Source organism: Corylus avellana, chromosome 3 (assembly GCF_965113065.1).
Source record: "Corylus avellana chromosome 3, dhCorAvel1.hap1.2, whole genome shotgun sequence".
NCBI classification, from domain to species: domain Eukaryota; kingdom Viridiplantae; phylum Streptophyta; class Magnoliopsida; order Fagales; family Betulaceae; genus Corylus; species Corylus avellana.
The window spans coordinates 28,908,932-28,929,471 of NC_142492.1; the positions used below are offsets into that span (position 1 = coordinate 28,908,932).

A 20,540-nucleotide genomic window follows, 5' to 3' on the forward strand; every position below is an offset into this window, starting at 1 on the left:
AATATAAGACCTTGGACTTTTTAAAGATTTTACTGTTACACCGTGATAAGCGCCAAATGTTGCACATTCAAGCCCCTTAACTCGCACATGTTAAATCCTTAGCATTGTTATCTATTTGATTTTGTGTCGTTTTAGTGTTTTCAGGTTCTAAATGAAAACGCAAGAAACTCCATTGATTTGAGGCTTAAAACACATCTTAGGAAGCTCCTGAAGCAAGAGGGATCGAGCTCAGCATTCTTAGGCTCGAGCACACATTCCCTTAGGCTTGAGCGCATCTTCACTAGGCTTGAGCTCACCACTCCTTGAGCTCGAGCGCAAGCGCGCCGACCTGCTGGACAAAAACGCATAATTATTTTGGAAATAAGCCTAGTTCTCCTAATTCCACTAGGGACAGAAATCCAGCTTTTTTCTGGAACTACAAGGGCTCCTAGGGTTTATTCTAAACCCTATAAATATGCCACAAACTTCAAGAGAAAGGTGTGCTCAATACTAGGAGAGATAATTCAGATAAATATCTTCTTAAAGGTTTGAAGAGTTGAAGAGAAGATGAACATGGCAAAAGGCTATCCTAGCACCGCCATAAGCAACAAATTTCGTAGTAAGGTGGTGATGTAGCCCTTTCCCAAGTAACAATGGTTTGATTGTATCTTAATTTAGGATTTTCTATATGCATGATGGTTGTATAACTTAGAGAATTGATTTTAAAGTTTATATTCAATCATTATGAAATTCTTCTCTTGTCCTAGAAAGCTTTTTATCTTGATTGAACTCAATCATTCGTATTTTTTGTGATTATATAAATGGTTGTTATACAAAAGGTCATGCCTAAGGAAGATGAATTTGTCTACAACCTAGTTTAGTGTAATTTAGGTAGACGATCCATACGACCCAAAGATGAGTTATGCTTATCCCTTGATTGTGTGTAACTCATTAAGATATTTGATATTCCATACCTAGGGAAGACGGACCGTATCGTATCTAGAGGTTAGATAGACGGTTTGCGCCAACCGAAAATGAATTATACTTATTTCTTAATAATGGTATTTTCTTGACTACTCGAGTGACATGAGTCTTACCATATGCATAGAAGGAATTTCCTTTATTAATTTATTATTGATCATTGTTATGTGGTTAGTGATGAAATCAACCACATATTCTTTCTCTCTACAATTTATCTTACTTTTACTTTTATGCTTTTATTTATAAATCAAAAACAAATCAATCTTCTTTAAATTAAGTTAGAATTAATCATGAATAACTTAATAACAATACTAGCACATTCCTTGAGATTCGACACCATCAATATAGCCACATTCTACAAAGATTCATTCTATTGCAAGTGGTAATTTTATTATTGATATTTTTGCACACAAAAAGACCATATCACACTGAACCTTCGACAAAGGTACCAAATGTTCGAAGCCTGCAGTATTGAAGAATCAACTCGTCTTTATCTTTGGCCCTTTTTTGTAAATACATGGTAACCAAATGGTAATGATTATGATAATGAGTATAGGATCAATTACAATGTGAAGTTAAGGAATAATTCCTAAAGGATAATGGGCATTGGAAACACCATCTTAAAAGGAAAATATTATATTTTTGAATCTCGTGTAGGCACTCAAAAGTATTGGAATGGACACCATGATGTTCTTCTCAAAAAGATCTTTCTGGAATGGGGTTGCACGCGCAATTCCGAGACTCGTAGCAAAAGTTATGCATGTTTTATTGAACACTGCGCAGTTGGTAAAACTACTAAAAAAGTCAATTGCAAACGTTCGCTCCTAGCGAATGTTCGCTCATACCAAACTTTCACTAATAGTATGTCAGGAAAGTACACACAAGGCGTTCAAGTATAAGTCCAAAAGTACACCGAACATTCGCTGACCAATTTTTGAACCACTAGATATTATTGATCAAACGCTCGATAATCATTGTGCACAATACCCAAACGTTCGCCCATAGTACATCGAACGTTCGCTGACCTGCAGAACTATAATAACAATGGAACAAGATCCTCCCCAATTCAAATAAACTAGAGAGTATCCAGTTAGTTATATTTCAGGGGTATTTTTGTTTTTTTACGTTATGAGATGACAAAAATACCCCTCCACTATAACTAACTGGATAGGATCCTAATTTAACAACAGTGCCCTCAGCTTTTCCAAACCTATAAATACTCCTCTGCACTCGACCTTTAAGCCTCATTTCTCGCCCTTGTTGCTCTCAAGAACCTTTGTTTGAGTGTGTTTGAGAGTTTTTGAATGAAAATGAGAGATTTCTTGGAGGTTTTGCTTCAAGGAGGTATCCATCTAAGCCTAATGTAATGCCCCCAAATCTGCCTTTGACAAGTCTAGTAAGGTTACTAGCAATTACCCTAATATAGCTAATTGAGAAACCGCCCCTCTAAGTATCATCAGAGTTAATGCATGGAAATGTGAGATTAATTTGAGAAATCTAAATAATCATAAATAAAGCATATTATCCTCAAAACATAGACACAAAGCAACTAATGGAATTAATAATCAAACCTGGTAATAATGTGGAGATCTTTGTCTTAAACGATTCTGTAGTGGCAAACTCACCACTCTCCTCTTCCTAAAAATAGATTTCCTACAAGATGTAATAACCGCATAAGTCTAAAGACTTACCTCACAATCAAGAATGACATAAGCCAATTGTTATTGAGCAGAAATAAACGTACATGTTGACAAAGATTTAAAAGAGGTGTTGTCTCTTATAATACACCGTAAAAATAGTGTTTTGTTGAAGAAAAGGGGTGTACTTCCAGCGGCAATCGCCTAAGTGTTTTAATGCAGAAAATGTTTGGATTATGCCCAGAATCCCAATGATTTTATATCCATGTTGACATTCAGATATTTGTAATGAATAAATGTTTTATTCAATGATAAAATTATTTTTAGGTATATGACATATAAAATATCTTCACATGCTTATTACTAGAAGTGTTCATCATATTATATTGTACATGTGAAAGGTCCCTAGATGACATTGAATATGGATATGAGTGTGAGTAACTTTGTTATCACACAAGCTTATAGTCCATAATCCTTGTATCTTTAAAATAGAATGTTCACAGTTGATAAATGGAACTAGGGCAATTCCATTTTGAGTAAGACTGTTACACATTGACTCTTGCTGATCTACCTTGATCAAGTTGAATGCCGTCTCCGGGATTGATGTGTTAGGTGCTGAGACCCTAACGCATTGAACAAGCTAAGGAATTGTCTTTCAGTAAAATATAATCCACAAGGACAGACAATAACTCCTTAAAGACTACTTACAACTTTGATTCTAAATCCTGAGGGAATTGTAGACTTAAATGTTGTATGTATGCTACTTTGATGTGTCAATGAGTGAAACCTATCATCGGTCAACAATGTCTCGATACATTGGGCAACCGCATGCAATATTGTGGGAAAGTCTTTTCCAAGAAGGAATCCAAATCCTTTCTTGGCAAACAAATAGATAAGAAACGTCCCCTTGTTTTAGGTTTTATGGGTTTATTCTCAGAGACTCTTGCCAGAACTTTTTTGTCAGCGCACCAATATATATATAAGAATGTTATGAAAACCGATTACTCAAGGAATAAGAGGTAGAGTATTAAGTGACAGTATCACTCCTCACCCTAGGGTTAGGCTTTTTGGTGTGAGGAGAGGATTAGGTGAAGGGAGGGGTTTTTATAGGGGGTGGAGGCGGGTCTAGTTCTGAAAAGGTGGAGAATGGGTTAAAATTTCTTTTCAAAATTGTCAGCGAACGTTCGGGTACTATCTGGGTGAATGTTCATGTACTATTGTACAATAGATAAAAGGGTCCAGACGTACGTTCTAGGGTATTACCTAGTGGTTTAAAGACTGGTCAACGAACGCTCATGGTGGTCCCCCTAGCATACGCTCGCACTCTAGGTCAAGGGCATACGTTTGGGTAGTCCCCCTAGTGTACGTTTGGTCAGTGAGTCAGTGGCTTTGGGTTTTGCTTAAAAGGTTCAAGGAGTTGGGCTACTTACCAAGGGTTTAGGCCTTTGGGTTATAAAACTTTGTTTTGTGAAAATGTTTTGTCGTTTGATAATAAATTATTAGCCTTTTAAAACTTAGTATTTTATCGGGGTTTTACAAATTTCCATGGTGAAAATATGTTGTTGATCTTGGGGAATATGTCCCCCTTGAGGGTCCTACATTCCTTCTTGCACTCCTCAATATGGTAGTTGGCATGTGATCTCAAAGAGGAATATGAGAGGAACAAATAGCATACAAATTTGTTCCTACATACGATGCTAACTAATGAAATTGAAATTTGCGTGAAAAATTTGACGAGGGGAACCTGCAATTACTAAGAAAACTGGCTTAGAGGCATGCCATGATGAGCCAATGAGAGATATATCTAATGCTTAAGTGAGTAAAGATCTGAAAAAAGCTTTACTCCCTTGAGAAGGAGAACCTCTAGAATCAATGTGTGCTTCAAATGAATAAGTGAAGTGTTTACCTTTCCTTTTGAACCATGTTCCTTCTAGTCGAAGGTCATGCCCTCGTCGTACAGTTCTGCCATGGGTTGCGGTGCAATTGGATTGTATGTAATTAGTTCTTTGTGGGTAGATCACTAGTCTTGGCAAGGGGTGTTCTTGGTAACCTCTCTCCTCTATCATGGGTTAGGTGGCATTAAATGCCGATTGCCCCGGCGATAGAGGAGAGTGGTGCACCCATGCCTTCTCCATCGTGGGTAACCTAGAAAACCTGCTACCACATTGTGATTTGGCCCTTTTTTAGGTGGGAGGAAAGATTGAGTGTCACTTAACCGGATCCCCTATAATTTCTAGGAGAATTCCAGTTTTTGGAATTCTAGATTCAAGCCATTCATTTTTATCCTATAATCATTATCCGACCACGTGTCCTATTACTAATAAAATAATAAAATAATATTTACATTTTAAAAAGAAAATATAAAAGAAATTAATTAAATAATAAGCCACCCCATTTTTGCCAGCCACCCCCAAAGGCCAGTTAGGGGTGGCCGGCCACCCCCCCATGGCCCTTGGGGGTGGATCGGCCACCCCTAGCCCGCCCTTAATTCGGCCCATGGCAAAAATGGAGAGGCCGGCCACCCTATATTATTTTATTAATTTCTTTTATATTTTCTTTTTAAACTTTAAATATTATTTTATTAATAATGGAATACATGAAAGGACAATAGCCCTTTGATGAAAATGAACGGCTTGAATCTGAAATTTCAGAAACTGAAATTCCTCCATATCTCACTTAGCCAAGTAAAATTTTTTGTAGTTGCCAAAATGGGTTAATGGGCCAACCTAGGTTGGGCTTCTTGTCCAAGGCGCAGGGATGAAATCTAGGAGTATAAAATATAGTTGTATCTAGGATTCAAATTCTTGATTTTTATTTTTTTATTTTTTTGACATGTCCACACAAGGGAATGGGGAATGGGGATTCGAACTAGTGACCTCCGCTTCATTAGGCGTGGTCTACAGCCGATTGAACTATCTCTTGGATACCAAATTCTTGATTCTTAATATGTTTTCTTCGCCATGAAAGAAAATATAATATGGTTATATTAAGAGTATGATGGAATATACTATATAAGGTAATTATAAGTTTGTGATAATAGGATTAATTTCCATGTTGAAATAATTAGCTATATTAGAATGATTGTGTTTGTTTATGTGTTTTGGGGGTGCATTTTGCTGTTTGATTTTTTTTTTTTTTTTTTTTTGTTATGACATAAAATGAAAATATGATTTTACTTCGATGAGCGTTTTGTGTTTTAAGTTTTTTTTTTTTTTAATATATTTGTTTTGAGAACAGAAAACAATAAACAAAAATTAATTTTTTAAAAAGTTTCAGAAAACACTCATAAACTTCTACTCGTTTTGAAACTATTCACATTTTTTTTTCTTTTGATTTCTTTTTTATTTTGTACATAAAATTTTTGTTTTAAGTTTAGGTTTAGTTTTAGGTTTTTTAGTTTTTGTATAGTATAGTTTTTGGTTTAATTTCTTTTTATATTTTTTACTTAAGTTTTTTTTTTAAAATTATTTTTTTTCTTACACTTTACCTCGAAGTCATTTATATTTACAATTTATTCCTGAGTTCATTTTCAAAAGTTTTGATCAAAGCCAAAGAGGTGGGGAAATAGACAAAAGAAATATACCTGAGTTAGAAAAACCGAAATAGACAAAAGAAATATACAGAAGTTAGAAAAACCAAGATCCCGTAGGTTGCTCGCAAACTTATTAAGTAATTTTTTTAAAAAATATTTAGGGGTAATTTTACTAAAGACTCTTGAACTTTAATTCGATTTGATAAGGCCTCTCAAATTTCAAAATCTCTCAATTTAGTCCCTTCAACTTTTAATTGATCTCAATTTGAACCATCTGTCAAATTTAGGGTTTAGAAATATCGAAAAAAGACTAAAATATCTTTTATTTTCTTTTTTTTTTTAATAAAAAAAGTTTTGGAATTAAAGGTAAAGTTAGAATTTTATAAAAATGTCGGGAGTATAAACGTCATGTGATGTTTAAAATTTGACAGAGTAGCCCAAATTAATTGCAATTGAAAGTTCAGGGAATTAAATTAAGAGATTTTTAAGTTTAAAGATTCATCAAATTAAATGGAAGTTCACGAATCTTCAGTAGAGTTACTCCAAAAATTTAATTTTAAAAAATAAATAAATAATTTTTCTCCTGGTTCAGGCTATGGACCCCATTATACAAGCTGTAATAAAAGCAAAAAGCTGAAATGGGAAGTGTTCTCACAATTCCATAAATGCCCACAAGCTTAATATCTCTCCCGCTGTGATCTCTGCGATTGTCCCACACTTTTTGTTTGTAGTTTTGTTTCTTTAAAAAGAAGAGCTCGTATGAGTATCAGTATACCCCAAGCCAAACACACCCTAAGAGAGCAAAGGTGCAAAAAAGACTGCCAAGGAATATGTATTATGAGCCATCCCCCATGATGAGTTTGTTCACTTATGATATCAAGTCCTATGAAAAATAAAAATAAAAACAAAGAAGAACCAATCAAGTTGAACTAATAGATATGATGTGAATGATTTTTAGCTCCTTTTTGTTCACTTGTTTAATTGCTATTCGAATAATGTTGTGTACAAACAACTCTAAAAGGAAGACGCGTGTTTGGTGTCATTTTCTTGTGAGAGAAATATATTATAATTCTTTAAATTATTACTAATTATGTACTTGAATTTTAAAAAGTGACACCGATGCGTGTTTATTATCACGTGTCAAATTAGACACTTTTGTATTCTTCTCTTCAAAATTAGATTGAAATTATTAATAAATAAAAATTAAAAAAAAATATAAAAATAAGAATTTGGTAAAAAAAAAAAAAAAAATTAAGGGGCTAATATGAAAAGGGCCACCCCTTTTTGGCTTTTTATTTTTACTTACTTATTTTGTTTAATTTTTTAAATATTTATTTTTAAATAAGTTTAAGGATATTTTGGGAAAAATGAAAAGGTCACTTTTTAAAGTTTAAAGTGTAAATATAAAAATAATGATAGTTCAGAAAATCAAAGTGTATTTTTCTCTTTTCTTACATATTATTTATTTTTAAAAAATTCATTAAATTTGTGAAATTCACTTTAAATCTATGAAATTCACAAATTTAACAATAAATTTAGTTATACGGATACGTACAATAAATAATCAACAGAATAAAACCACACATTTTTCAAGAAGAAATCATGCCCAAGTAAAAGCTATATGGAAAAACTCAAAAAAAAAAAAAAAAGCTATATGGAAAAAGTAGGTTGTTATGTGATGTCCCACGTTGTGAGACCTTAATGAGACAGCATAACATCCATAATAATAACATTTCCATCAATATTTGTGCAGAAATTTTATTCCACCAATACCAAAGCATATAAAATATATATATATTTTGCAAAGTCGACACCAAAATATCTCCACATTTGACTAGGTAAAAAAACAAAATAAATAAATAACTTAACGTAGGACTCTGAATTATTACGCATTTTGAAAAGACTCTTCAAATTTTAAAAACTCTCAATTTCATTTCCTAAACTTTTAATATGTTGTCATTGACCCACTCCATTAATTTTTGCCGTTAAACCTTAACGAAAACCATTAAAAAAAAACTAAATTACCTTTCAAAAACATTTACACTGTAATACAAATCTCCCGAAAGAATTAGGTTATAAACACGAAAAATGCTAAACATTTTAAATTTTTGTTTTAAAAGTTGGTTTCCAAATGACATGTCAACATCCCATAAGTTTGTAACACATTTTTTTAAAATAATAAATCGCATGAAATTATGAGACATTATTTAAAAACCAACTTTAAAAAAAGCATTTAGAATATGTAGCACTTCCCTATAGACATATGGGCCAGAACAAATAATGAATAAGGCCAGCCAAAATATCTAACAAAATTTATCTACAATGACATCTCAGCAAACGTCTCAAATTTAGCGCCTGCTGATCCTCAATTCCTTCTAAATTTTCAAACAATTAAATAGATGATTTAACCTGAAAAAATGTGAAAATAAAAAATGTAAATAGGAAGAGAACAGTTCATCTCGTGCCAGGAACCAAGAGAATTGAGATATTTTCACTATATTGAAACACATATAAATAAAGGAAAATTAAAAAAAAATAATAAATAAATAAATCTCAAACTACAGATGGTTTGCAATATATTCTCTTAATGTTCAAAAGGTGTTAAAGTAGCTCCTTAAACTACAAAATGTATCAAAAATATCACTTATTTTTTATATTCCTATAATACACATATTCTTTTAACAAAAAAAAAATAATAATAAAATAATTGTAAAAAAAAACCAAACAATTTTTTAAAAATACAAAAAAACCAATGGGCGAATAAATACAAAAAAAAAATGGAATAAATAAATAATTTAGGCCAACTATAGTGATTAATTTAAGCCAACTACAATGACTATTTATGTCATATTAAAGTAAAATCAAAAGTGTATTAAAGTAAAATTAAAAGTACGGTTATTGAGATATTCCAAAAAAAATAAATAAATAAAATTAGTCCATAGAGTCAAATTCTGTTAAAAACTTGTTTTTATTCGCCCATTGATTTTACTTTAATACGACATGAAGCAATTTGTAATTTAGGCCAACTACAGTGACTAATTATTTATTTATTCATTTTTTTTTTTTGTATTTATTCACCCATTGGTTTTTTTTTGTTTTGTATTTTTCACTAATTTTTTGGTTTTTTTTTTTTACAATTATTTTATTTGTTAAAAGAATTGGAGTATTATAGGAATAAAAAAAAAAAAAAAAAAGTAGCATTTTTCATACATTTTGGTAGTTTTGGGGCTACTTTAGTTCATTTTGAACATTATGGGACTATATTGCAAACAGCTGGTAGTTTTGAGAGCTTTTTTATATTTTTCCTTTTTTTTTTTTTAATGGAATCAAGCGATATAAAAATCAAACAACTTAAGCACAATGCTCTATAGAGATAATATTTAAAATACAATTCGAAACTTTGTCAATAAGTACTTGTTCCACACTACTGGATAATGCTTCTTTCGCCAGACAATAAGCTGCACTATTGAGATGTCGTATAACATGGCATACCTTCCAGTTTTGCAAACAATTAAGCTCTCCCATCATTATTAAGAGCCTGCACCACTTGGAGGGCGTCACCCTCCAAAACCACCCTATGGAAACCCAATTCCCGACTCACCTTAATGGCCCTTAATATTGCTGCTGCCTCTGCAATATCGGGCTCAACGATGTAGTCTTTTGGCGCTACCAAAGTTGCCAACACCTCTCCTTTACCATCTCTAACAACTACACCAATACACATATTCCTTCTACTATTTTCCACCGTCACATTCCAATTTATTTGAACAAAATTGTTCTTTGGGGCTTCCTATCAAACGTTTTTTGTATTCACCGTCTCAATCAGCCTATCTTTCCAAGAGTTGGCTAATTGGAAAGCCTCCAAAGACTCCATGGCACACCCAATTACACTGGAAGATGGACTAAGATTTTTCCCATAAACAAGGGCATTCCAACGAAGCCATAACATTCTAGCCACAACCGCCATGATCTTCCTTACCCAAAAAATGCAGGAGCTCCTCCAATATATAGACAAATTCCTCATTCTCAATGCTTCTTTTTTGTATTTTACTACCACACCTACTCCATATATCATTTGCAGCCGGGCAACTCAACAGGTGGGGCACAATGGATCCTCTGTAATGTTTCGTCGAAACAAATTTGCTTTGGTGGCTAGAGAATTGTGACATACTCTCCACATAAACACCTTCACTACATTAGGTGTGTTCATCCGCCAAATTTGTTTCCACATAAAGCTCTATTGTCCCGTGCGAGAGCATTCCCCTTTATTCGATAAAAGTAACTCATGTTGAAGATGATATGCACTCATCACAGTAAACTCTCCATGTGTAGTAGCATTCCAAATCAACATGTCACTATTAGTGATAGAGCTAATAGGAATTTGGCATATAGCCTCAACCGTACCTTCATCAAAAAGTTCTCGTAGCCTATTAGTTTGCCATTCATTGGAGGTTCATTCAATGAGCTCCTCGACACACACCTAGCCACTTGTCCACCCAAATATGTATCTGACTACCATTCCCCACCGTCCATTGTAATCCCTCTACGAGAAGCTCCCAAGCAGACCAAATACTTCTCTAGACATAAGACCGATGCCGACCGAACTTAGCATTAAGTAACGACCCTTGATGAAAGTATTTAGCTTTGAGGATCTTTGCAGATAGAGAATTAGGATTCTGGAGAATACGCCAACATTCTTTCGCTAATAAGGCTTTGTTAAAACATTACAGGCCATGAAAACCCATCCCTCCATGACTTTTGGAGCCACCCATCTTCTCCCATTTAATCCAATGGATTTTCGAATCTTGCTCACAGTGACTCCACCAATATCACTGCATCATGGCATTAATCTCCCTAATAAGGTCTTCCAATTAGGTATACCGCTCCAAATTTTCTCTTTGACAAAAGAGAACGCCTTCCTTCAGGACCTTCCGACAATAGCAGACAAACCTAATATTTCTCAAAATTATTCCTCTACAGTTGAAGCTAACAAAATTTGTTGTCTAGTTATTCATTAAAACTAAATGTCTTGCAAAGATAAATTCTTCATGTTGTTTGAAAGAAATTTAAATCAAGAAGTAACAGAAAATTTTTTAAAAAAATATATTGATATTTAAATATAAAAAATGTCTTACTTTGATTTTTTTGTCTCAGGCTTCAAAATCTATGGAGCCGATCTTGAGGAAGACAATGGAAATTGCGTTTGGTTTGTAATTGTCTGACTTGAACTTGTATTGCATTTTATATATAGAAGTTTTACAAGATAAACTACAGAATTTAAATTACAAAATCTCTTGATCAACTATCTACTGAGTTGTAACATATTCAAAATACAAACATATCTGCAGAATGTTATCTCGTGGGATATTTGACTTGATCAACGTGTTTATTAGGTTGCGATTGGCTTGAGATTCAATACATCCCCTCAATCTTAACGAATTGGAACAAACATTAAGATTATCATGAAGAAAACAGAACATTATAGATACTAATGGTTTAGTGAGAATATCAGCCAATTGATCTGATAAAAACATAATAGTAAAAGCTTTATGTGTTATGAGTAATGATATAAGGAGGATTAAAGTTCTCTTAAAGTCATTTCAAATGTGATGTGATATTTAAAACAACCAACAGATCAGAATTTAATAATGATTATCTCAAATTCAATAGTAATTTTAAATGCCATATCATATTTATGATGATTCTATTAGGACTTTAGTCCTTCTTATATCATTAGTCATGTCGCATACGATGGATCCCTAGCAAAATGATAATTGATTTAGATGTTTTTGGTGCAAGTATAAAACATTGGTTTAGATGACAAATATGCGGCATCAATGCTGTCACAAAAAAGAATAGGAACAGTAAGAAGGAACACACCAAGTTCTTTAAGTAGAGATTGGATTCATGTTAATTCTATAATTGCGTTTGCAAGAGCCTTATATTCAGTCTCAGTGCTAGAACATGAGATTACTGGCTGCTTCCTTGAGTTCCAAGCTAAGAGATTTCGCCCAAGAAAATTACAATAACTAGAAGTTGATTTCCTATAATTTGGACATCCAGCCTAGCCAGTATTCGAGAATGCAACTAATTGAAATTGTAACGCCCCAACTTTTTAAGAAGTTGCAAGTGAAAAATATTTTAATTTTTCACGTGACGCTACTACATGATTAAAATATCATAATCATCACAGCAAAAAATAATCATGAATAAATTTTCTTTTCTTTCCTTTGACACCACAAACTCATCTCAACAAAGAAGAACTTAGATCTAGATGGTGAGAATTGCATGTGCTCCCTCAAGATGAGACAAGTCATAGCCTGACCTTAACCTCACCAAATATATAGTAGTAGGAAGTAGGAAACCAGTTGATCGAGATTAATGGGCATGAATCTTATTCCTTTTAATTAGCATTATGTCCATATAGAGACTTGAATCTATATCTTTTTCTCACCAAATCTTATGAGAGTAATTATTAATCTCAAACATGTTCTAAGCCAACCTCTCTCTAAAGGTAAAGTAAAGCTTTCATTAGATTACGTTTTTAGCAGTGATTTTTCATTTTTATACCAAACAATTTATTGGGTGAAGGATAAAAAACTTTTTAAATTGCAACAAAACCATTTTTTTTTTTTTGCCAAGAAAAAGAAAAAGAAAAAGAAAAAGAAAAAACAACAACACATTTTTGTGAGTAAATTGGTGGGTCAAAAATGGACCCACTTGGGCCAGCAAAGAGTGCAGGCCGGTGACTTCACCAGCAGCGAGGGCCGTGTTGAGTTTCTTCACCTGCATCAGAAGCGATATTTTGGCCTCAAGCCCAATCCCTGACGGTGCGTCGACAATGAATCCCCACCTCTCGATTTTCCAAGAAAACCTTCTCCATTCTCTCTCTGTTTTTTTTTTTTTTTAAAACTTTATTGATCTGACAGGGTTAGATAAAGATTGTATTTATTTTGAATTAATCCATTTCTTTTTTAAAAAGATATCATACCGTAAAAGAGGATGATTGGATAGTGTAAATCGGATGCTTTACAGATTTCCTAGAGAAATAAAATCCTTTCCTTTGAACTCGGGAAATAAAATCTGTAATATTTTTCAAATTCAACAAATAAATCTTGAATAAGCATTATCCTAATAAATGATTTTGTGGGATTAAGAAATAAGTAATTAAAAGCAACTATTTCCATTACTTTAAATTCATTAACTCATATTTAAAAAAAAAAAAAAAAAATCACTCACTCGTAAATTCAATAGCAACTTATTTATGGCCTATTTGGAATTGCGTTTGTAAACCTCAAAAGTGTATTTAACACCCTAAAAGCTCGTTTGAAAAAGAAAAAAAAAAAAAAAGTTTGAGCCAAAACGTATTTTTGATCAAAAGCTTAAAAATAAAATTTTTATCTAAAAGCTTTTTTTTTTTTTTTTTAATTAAAAATTTTATTTTTCAAACGCAAAGCTTATTTTGTAATTTATTAAATATGTTAGTCCGTAAAAAATATATTGTTAGCAATATATATATATAGACCATAGAATTCTTGCATAGAGCCTAACCAAATAAAAAAAAGAGTAGAAGAAGACAAAAAGAGAAAAAGAAAAGCAACTCGTAATCAATTCCTAAGAACTGACCTGGCAGAGTCCCAACTGAAAAAAAAGGGTATCTTGGCATATTCTTTGTATTCTAAAACTAATGCTAAAAAAAAAAAAAATTAAAAAAAACTAATGCTATTTATTTAATAATAATAATAATAATAATAATAATAATGTTATTTAGTATGCTATTAATCTATTATAACGTAAATCACTCAACTTTAACTGGGCTGATTTGGCAATACACATGTACTATTGGATCAATTTTTATTAAAAAAAAAAAAAAATTAAGAGATAATGGGTATTGTCACATCCACTCAATTGTATAGGAATGATATGAGAGTTGAGTATTTAAAGGAAAAATGATAAAATTCATTCTCTTAACTATATTTCATCTATCTCTGTATGGTGAATAGGTTAATCCACTATTAAATTTTTGTGAGACCTACATAAATCCACAAATCTAACGGTAGATTTATTGAATTTGCAAAAAAAAAAAAATTAATGAAAAATTAAAGAGGCATGCTATTCCTCAATTTCTTATCAATTTATTTTTCAAATTCACCATTAGATCAGTAAGTTTTACGAGTAATTCTACAAGTCTTTTTTGTGTCCATTCAATAATGATGTAACTCTTAAAATAACAATAAGGCGTCTGATTGATCATTATTGAATTTTGATTAAATGTTGATTTTAAGAGTCACATAATTTTTTGAAAGACACAAGAGTGACACAAGGAGTAATTCTAGAAGTCCTTATTGTGTCCCTCTTAAAGACCTGTTTGGTATTGTGTTTGAGGGGCCTAAAAGTGCGTTTAACACTTAAAAAGTCCGTTTGAAGAAAAAATTATTCGTTTGGTAAAAAAATTAAAAGTACTTTTAAGGGATCAAAAAAATTAAAAATGATCAAAACACACTTTTGATAAAAGCTTAAAAATGTAACTTTTGTCCAAAACCCTTTTTGACTTAAAGCTCTATTTCTCAAACATAATCCCAAATAAACTCTAAGTCCCTCCAAGAATGATGTGACTATTAAAATCACAATTTAATCAAAATTCAATAATGATCAACTACAAGTCCAATGATGATTTTAATAGTCACATCATTCTTGAAGGGACTTAAGAGGGACACAAAAGAGACTTGAAACATTAATCGTGACACAAGAAGAACTTCTAAAATTACTCAGGTTCTATCGTTTCAATAGTGAATTTTTTTTTTAAAATATGAATAGAGATGATCGAAGATAAAAATTAAAATTTTTCAAAATTAAAGATTAATTTTCACGTTTACATTATTTTAGTTGTATAATAGTCTGCTACTCTATCACAAATGGTCCCATTTCCTCTTACAATGATCAGATGAACCTGGGCCGTTGATAACAAATTGTCCCACTTCCTCTTACAATGATCAGATGAACCTGAGCCGTTGATGAATCTATTCATAACAACTAAGCATATTTTTTAAAGTAGGGTTCACTGCAATTTGACCCCAGCTCAAGCGCTTGCTCCCCACGTCTGCAGATACCTATGAGCGACTACATTCTAAATTTCCCCACAAATAGTTTTTCAATTTTTAAAGGTCAATTATATATAATTATAATGATTTATCTATTATAAATAGTTGAAAAGCCAAGCAAAGCCGTCTTATTTTTCTCTATCTTCAACCAACGAGCTTCATTGAGTTCTCAGAAAAGCTCTCTCCTTTTCGGTTCGTTTCCACAAGGTTTGTTTCTTTTTCCTCTATTTTTTTTTTTTTTTTGAAAAAAGTATGATATTTCCTAAGTTTAATAATACTCTTTCAATTAATTTACTTATTTCATCTTTTTCATAATCTGTTTGATATTCAATTGATCGAGTCGTCTTGTGATAAACACAAAGCTCCTGTAATTTCTTTTTCTTTCTGATAAAATCTTGCATCGCTTTTTTTTTTTTTTTTTTTTTTTTTTTTTTTTTTTTATAAAAAAAAATCTTTAGTTAATTGAAGTTTTTCCTTTCCTGGGGATGTTTGATTTTCAGCGAGTTTGTGCACTATTGTTTAGGTTTTACGCAAAATCAAAAAAAAAAAAAAAAAACAAAATTGGGTTGTTGATTTTTTAGTCTATAAATGTTCTTGCTGTTAACTGTATGATCAAGTTTATGCGGTGCTTTTGTGGGTAAACGATATTGAAAAAACGCTAGTTCAATTTGAAATTTTGGTTTTTATTTTATTTTATTTTTTTAATTTAAATTTATGCTTATTGTTGAATCTTGATATTATTGATGAATATGACTGCTAGAAACTTAAAATGTAAAGTAGGTGCTGTGTAACTCTGGGTTGTGGGTGGTGTTCTTTATCCTATGTCGTGTAGGCTTTTGTTTTTGAGCAATGTTGTTTTATATAATTATGGCCCTTAAATTCTTAATTGTCAGAGGAGTACTTTTTTGTCTAATGAGTGAATGAATAGTTAATAATTAACACAGTTTTTTTTTTTTTTTTTTTTTTTTTTTTTTTTTTTTTAATGGTAATTTCAGGAAAAAAAAAAATGGCAAGGAGTTACTTCAAGCAAGAGCATGATCTTGGTATGTAGTATGTACTGTTGTGTACGGAAGGTTGGGCAATATATTGAATTTATGAATATGTGATTACTTTTGATTTCAGAGAAGAGACGCGCGGAGGCTGCTAGGATTAGGGAGAAATACCCTGATAGGATTCCGGTGAGCAATAACCTTTAATTGTTAAGTCTGATGTTGGCGATTTTGGTTTGTGATGTGATTTCACTGCGGCAGAATCACAATATTCTTTTTATCTCGGTTGCCATTTAGGAAATCAAGTTTTGGCTGAACTGGTTTCATATGAATGTTTCTATATTTGAAGTATTATCGGCTTCTAGTCCATGAATGGGTGCAATATAAACTGAGAAGCACTGAGGTTTACATTTGAAGATTGTGTGTACCATTGTACTTTGGGCTATTAGGGTTACTAATGATTTAGGGCTTGGTGATTTACACTGCCTTGAACTGTGCATATATCAAAGAGCTCCTGCAAGGGGAATACATAATCAAAGCTTTAGCTAGATGTTATGAATGCTGTTGCTGCTGTTTGGTTTGGGAATGGCAGTGCTGATTCCTGTGTAGACCGTATATAACTTAATTACGTCTCTTTTTGTCTTATATCTTTGTACAAGTTATATTTGTGTGTGTCGATCATTTTGCCACACATCCTCTGTTTTTCCAGTGCTTGTGCATTCCATAACCAAGTGCTGTATCTACACTTTCTAGATGAAGGCCTTTTAATGTTCTATTGCAATATATTGATAGAGAAATTTTGAAGATAGCTCATTTTATTTGGTAGAGAAATTTTAAAGGAGAAATTGTGAGATGTTGAACTACTAGTGTCTCAAGGTCCGCAAAAAATTGAATCCCATAGTACTGATAATTTGGTCGTGTGACTCTCATTGTTGAAGTAACAAGTTTCTCTGAGTACTTGCGGAACTAAGGAGATGACTTTTCTTTTCTTTTCTTTTTTCATTAATTTTAATTTTAATTTTTATTATTATTGTTATGAAAATGAATTCTGCTGTACTTACTATCCAATGATTTAAATGACTGCATCAGCATTGTACTGATTTGGTTTTCTAAGCTGACTTCACTCGGAACTTGCTTGTATAATTTGAAGGTTATTGTGGAGAAGGCAGAGAGGAGTGATATCCCAAGCATCGATAAGAAAAAGTAAGTCCTGCTATTAGATGATGTAGAATCTGTTATTACTTTCCCTACTCTCTCTCCTCACATTCATGATTTAGTTTAATTGCCATAGAAAAGTTATGTTCGTCAGTGTTTCAAAGAGAAATTTAGTCTGAAAGTATTCTAATTGAGCATCAATGGGGGAGAATAAGTTACGCATTGCCCCTTCCTAATGACTCTGGGTACTGATGCCTCTCTCGTGTAGATAGCTCATTTTATTTCACGAGGAGACTGATTTGGTTTTGCACTCATGCACACATGTAGACATGCTTCATACAACTTATTCATGACAACAAAAAATGAAGTTTTCATTGAACATATAATAGTCATTTGTGTCTTGCATATAATGGTTAAAGAACCTAGTTAAAAGAAAGATATTTTGATATTAAATAAAACATTTTTTATTTTTATTGGTATGGTGGACTGTTGTGATCACTTGCAAGGATAATTCATCACCATGCTTCTTAATAAATCCAAGAACAATTTTAATGGAGAAGAAATGGTGGTGATACAGTTATGATTGCTTTTGGTATACCCGCCCACTTTCTATCACTTGTCGGTGTTTTAGGTAACCAGAGCTTGCATTGGTCTTGTTGAGTTTAAGCATCACACTGTGCGCCCTTGCAAGAATTAGTAATTCTTATTTGGACAACTTTTTGTTGCTTATCAAACAATAAAAAGATTCAGTTTCAAAGTGATGTACAAATGTAGCGGCCAATTAGTTGCTTATTTTTTTCTTCACTTATTAATTCTTGTGAAGGCCAAGTGCGGGTGTTGTTTTGTTTCTCTAATCATGTTAGATGGCTTTATGCTAATGTTACTCTTTACACCTATTTTATACCGGTTGGTGTAGCGCTTTTTAAGTGGCTTTCCACGTCAAACACATAAAAAATAAAGGAAAAGTTACTTAAAACGTATTACGTCAGTTGGTATATTATACCAAGGACTTTGGTAGCGGCTCGGCGCTTTCAAAGAACTTTGGTAGCAGCTCGGCGCTTACAAAGAGTGTAAAAAAAAGAAGGGGATTTTGGTCAATATTTTTGTTATTGTAGTTGGTTGTTTTTTCACTTCTCACACCATAAACTGAATGGAAAAACCACAGGTACCTTGTTCCGGCTGACCTGACAGTGGGACAATTTGTGTATGTCATCCGCAAAAGGATTAAATTGAGTGCTGAAAAGGCAATCTTTATATTCGTGGACAATGTCCTTCCACCCACAGGTAAAACCCTAGCCAGATTCCATCATCATTGCGGACATGATAATGATTTATTTACTGAATGCTGTTTTGTTTGGGGTTTGGTTCTTACAGGTGCTATCATGTCTGCCATATACGAGGAGAAGAAGGATGAAGATGGATTTCTCTATGTTACTTACAGTGGTGAAAACACATTCGGCCATCAGATTCCACTGTAGCCTTTGATTTTTACCGCCTTCTTTCTTTTGCATTTTCACCGTATTTCATTTGCTTGTTCCCATCACCAGTTTCAGGATAATTTGGTTATTGTGCCTATATACGAAAACCTAGCCTGTGGTTTCCGTGCAAAGGTATATATATGTGTACAGGTTGAAACTCTTTTAAGAACCAGCTGAATGTTGAATTTCCTGCTGTTCGCTTTTAACAATCAATCTTTTGTCTCCTTGAAGTAATTTCTGGTTTTAACCATGAAAAGAAAAAACAATAATCCTGGTTTCTCTTCTTAAAAGGGTTGTCTTGTCTCTGTTTGTGTGCGTCTTTGTTTCTTAAATCAAATATAAAAGAATAGAAGGGACCAAGAATACAGAATACTCGCTGCACATTCTGACCGTCAAGTTAATTTGTGGGCTTCGTACGTTTCCTCCATGTGTCGAGTTTGGAAGCACGCAAAGTCCACTCAAACACATGGTGTGCATTACACGCTCATTTTATTTCAAAATTTTGATATTAAAATACCAAATACAATGGAGTATTCTTAATTCAAATCAATTTTATGACCTTTTCAATTAATTAATGGAGATGAAAATATTGTATTCTTAATTCAAAGGGAAAAATATAAAAAATTCCCTCAAACTACCAACCGTTTTTGATTTAGTCCCCTAATGTTTCAAAAGTGATAAAGTAGCCTCTCAAACTATCAAACTATTGCATTTTGGCCACTCTATTAGTCAAAACTGTCAGTTTGGACGGAAACTGCAAAACGACATCGTTTTGTTATGGGTAAGTTACTACAATGCCCTTTTATGAAAAAAAAAAAATTTGGAGAAAAATATAAAAAAAAAACCTCAAACTATCAGCTGTTTTCATTTTAGCCTCCTAATGTTCAGAAAGTGATAAAGTAACCGCCCAACAAAACGACGTCGTTTTTCAGTTTCCGTTCAAACTGACAGTTTTGATTAATGGAGTGGCCAAAATGCAATAATTTGGTAATTTGGGAGCTACTTTATCACTTTTGAAACATTATGAGCTAAATCGAAAACGACTGATAGTTTGAAAGACTTTTTTATATTTTTTCCTAATTCAAATCAATCTCATGAACTTTTCAATTAATTTTAACTCAACGTTCAACACCTGAGTTTCAAAAGCAAGTAAAGAGAATGAAAATTATTTGATACGAATAGTTATACTATTTTTGAGTGTTTCAAGTTAAGATGTATGTTTTTTATTGGAGAGTGCAAAACACCTAGGGTCTATTTGACAAACGGCGTTAGCATTGGCAAAGGCAAATACTGTTCACAATGGATAGCTATCTTTCAAACTGCAGAAAGCCATCGCGTGAAATCAGCCAGAATTTGAAAAGCAGCGCCTAATTCTCGGGAGAGCCAGCCCGAGGAGTTTCCAAAAATGCCCCGGCCTGCATTGGGTTCGTTTATGTCAACTGGCTGGTTTATTTGCGCATTTGCCTTCTTTTTTTGGCATGAAAAAAAAAAAAAAAAAAAATCATGCCACTACAAATCTCAGTCACCAAATAGTCACTCGCATAAAAATTTGCAAATGTAAATAAACAAATTCACAGAAAAAGCAAAAATCTACACAGTATAAACACAAGGTTGTAGCCAGCATGGTTTCGTGAAGAATAACACCCTAAATGGAAATGGTAAAGAAATAATGAAAATATAAGTAATAT

General features: G+C 32.7%; 1 protein-coding gene across 2 annotated transcripts; it reads left to right on the forward strand.

Annotated features, from left to right (window-relative positions):
* Positions 1–15,352: 15,352 nt before the first annotated feature.
* LOC132174739 (autophagy-related protein 8f) lies at positions 15,353–19,065 on the forward strand. 2 transcript variants are annotated; one of them, XM_059586395.2, is made up of 6 exons: positions 15,353–15,437; positions 16,226–16,273; positions 16,353–16,408; positions 17,370–17,422; positions 18,540–18,658; positions 18,749–19,065. In XM_059586395.2, the coding sequence occupies exons 2-6, from the start codon at positions 16,237–16,239 to the stop codon at positions 18,850–18,852; spliced, it is 369 nt and encodes a 122-aa protein (XP_059442378.1). In that variant the 5' UTR covers positions 15,353–15,437; positions 16,226–16,236; the 3' UTR covers positions 18,853–19,065. The 2 variants fall into 2 exon arrangements, with proteins under 2 accessions (XP_059442378.1, XP_088370812.1); XM_088514686.1 differs by having other exon boundaries at positions 15,362–15,438; positions 16,229–16,273.
* The last annotated feature ends 1,475 nt before the right edge of the window (positions 19,066–20,540 follow it).

Coding starts and splice junctions, on each gene's coding strand:
- LOC132174739 (XM_059586395.2), top strand. CDS start 16,237: ATGGCAAGGAGTTACTTCAAGCAAGAGCATGATCTTG. Junction 16,409..17,369: donor AATACCCTGATAGGATTCCG/GTGAGCAATAAC, acceptor TATAATTTGAAG/GTTATTGTGGAGAAGGCAGA. Junction 17,423..18,539: donor CCAAGCATCGATAAGAAAAA/GTAAGTCCTGCT, acceptor GAAAAACCACAG/GTACCTTGTTCCGGCTGACC.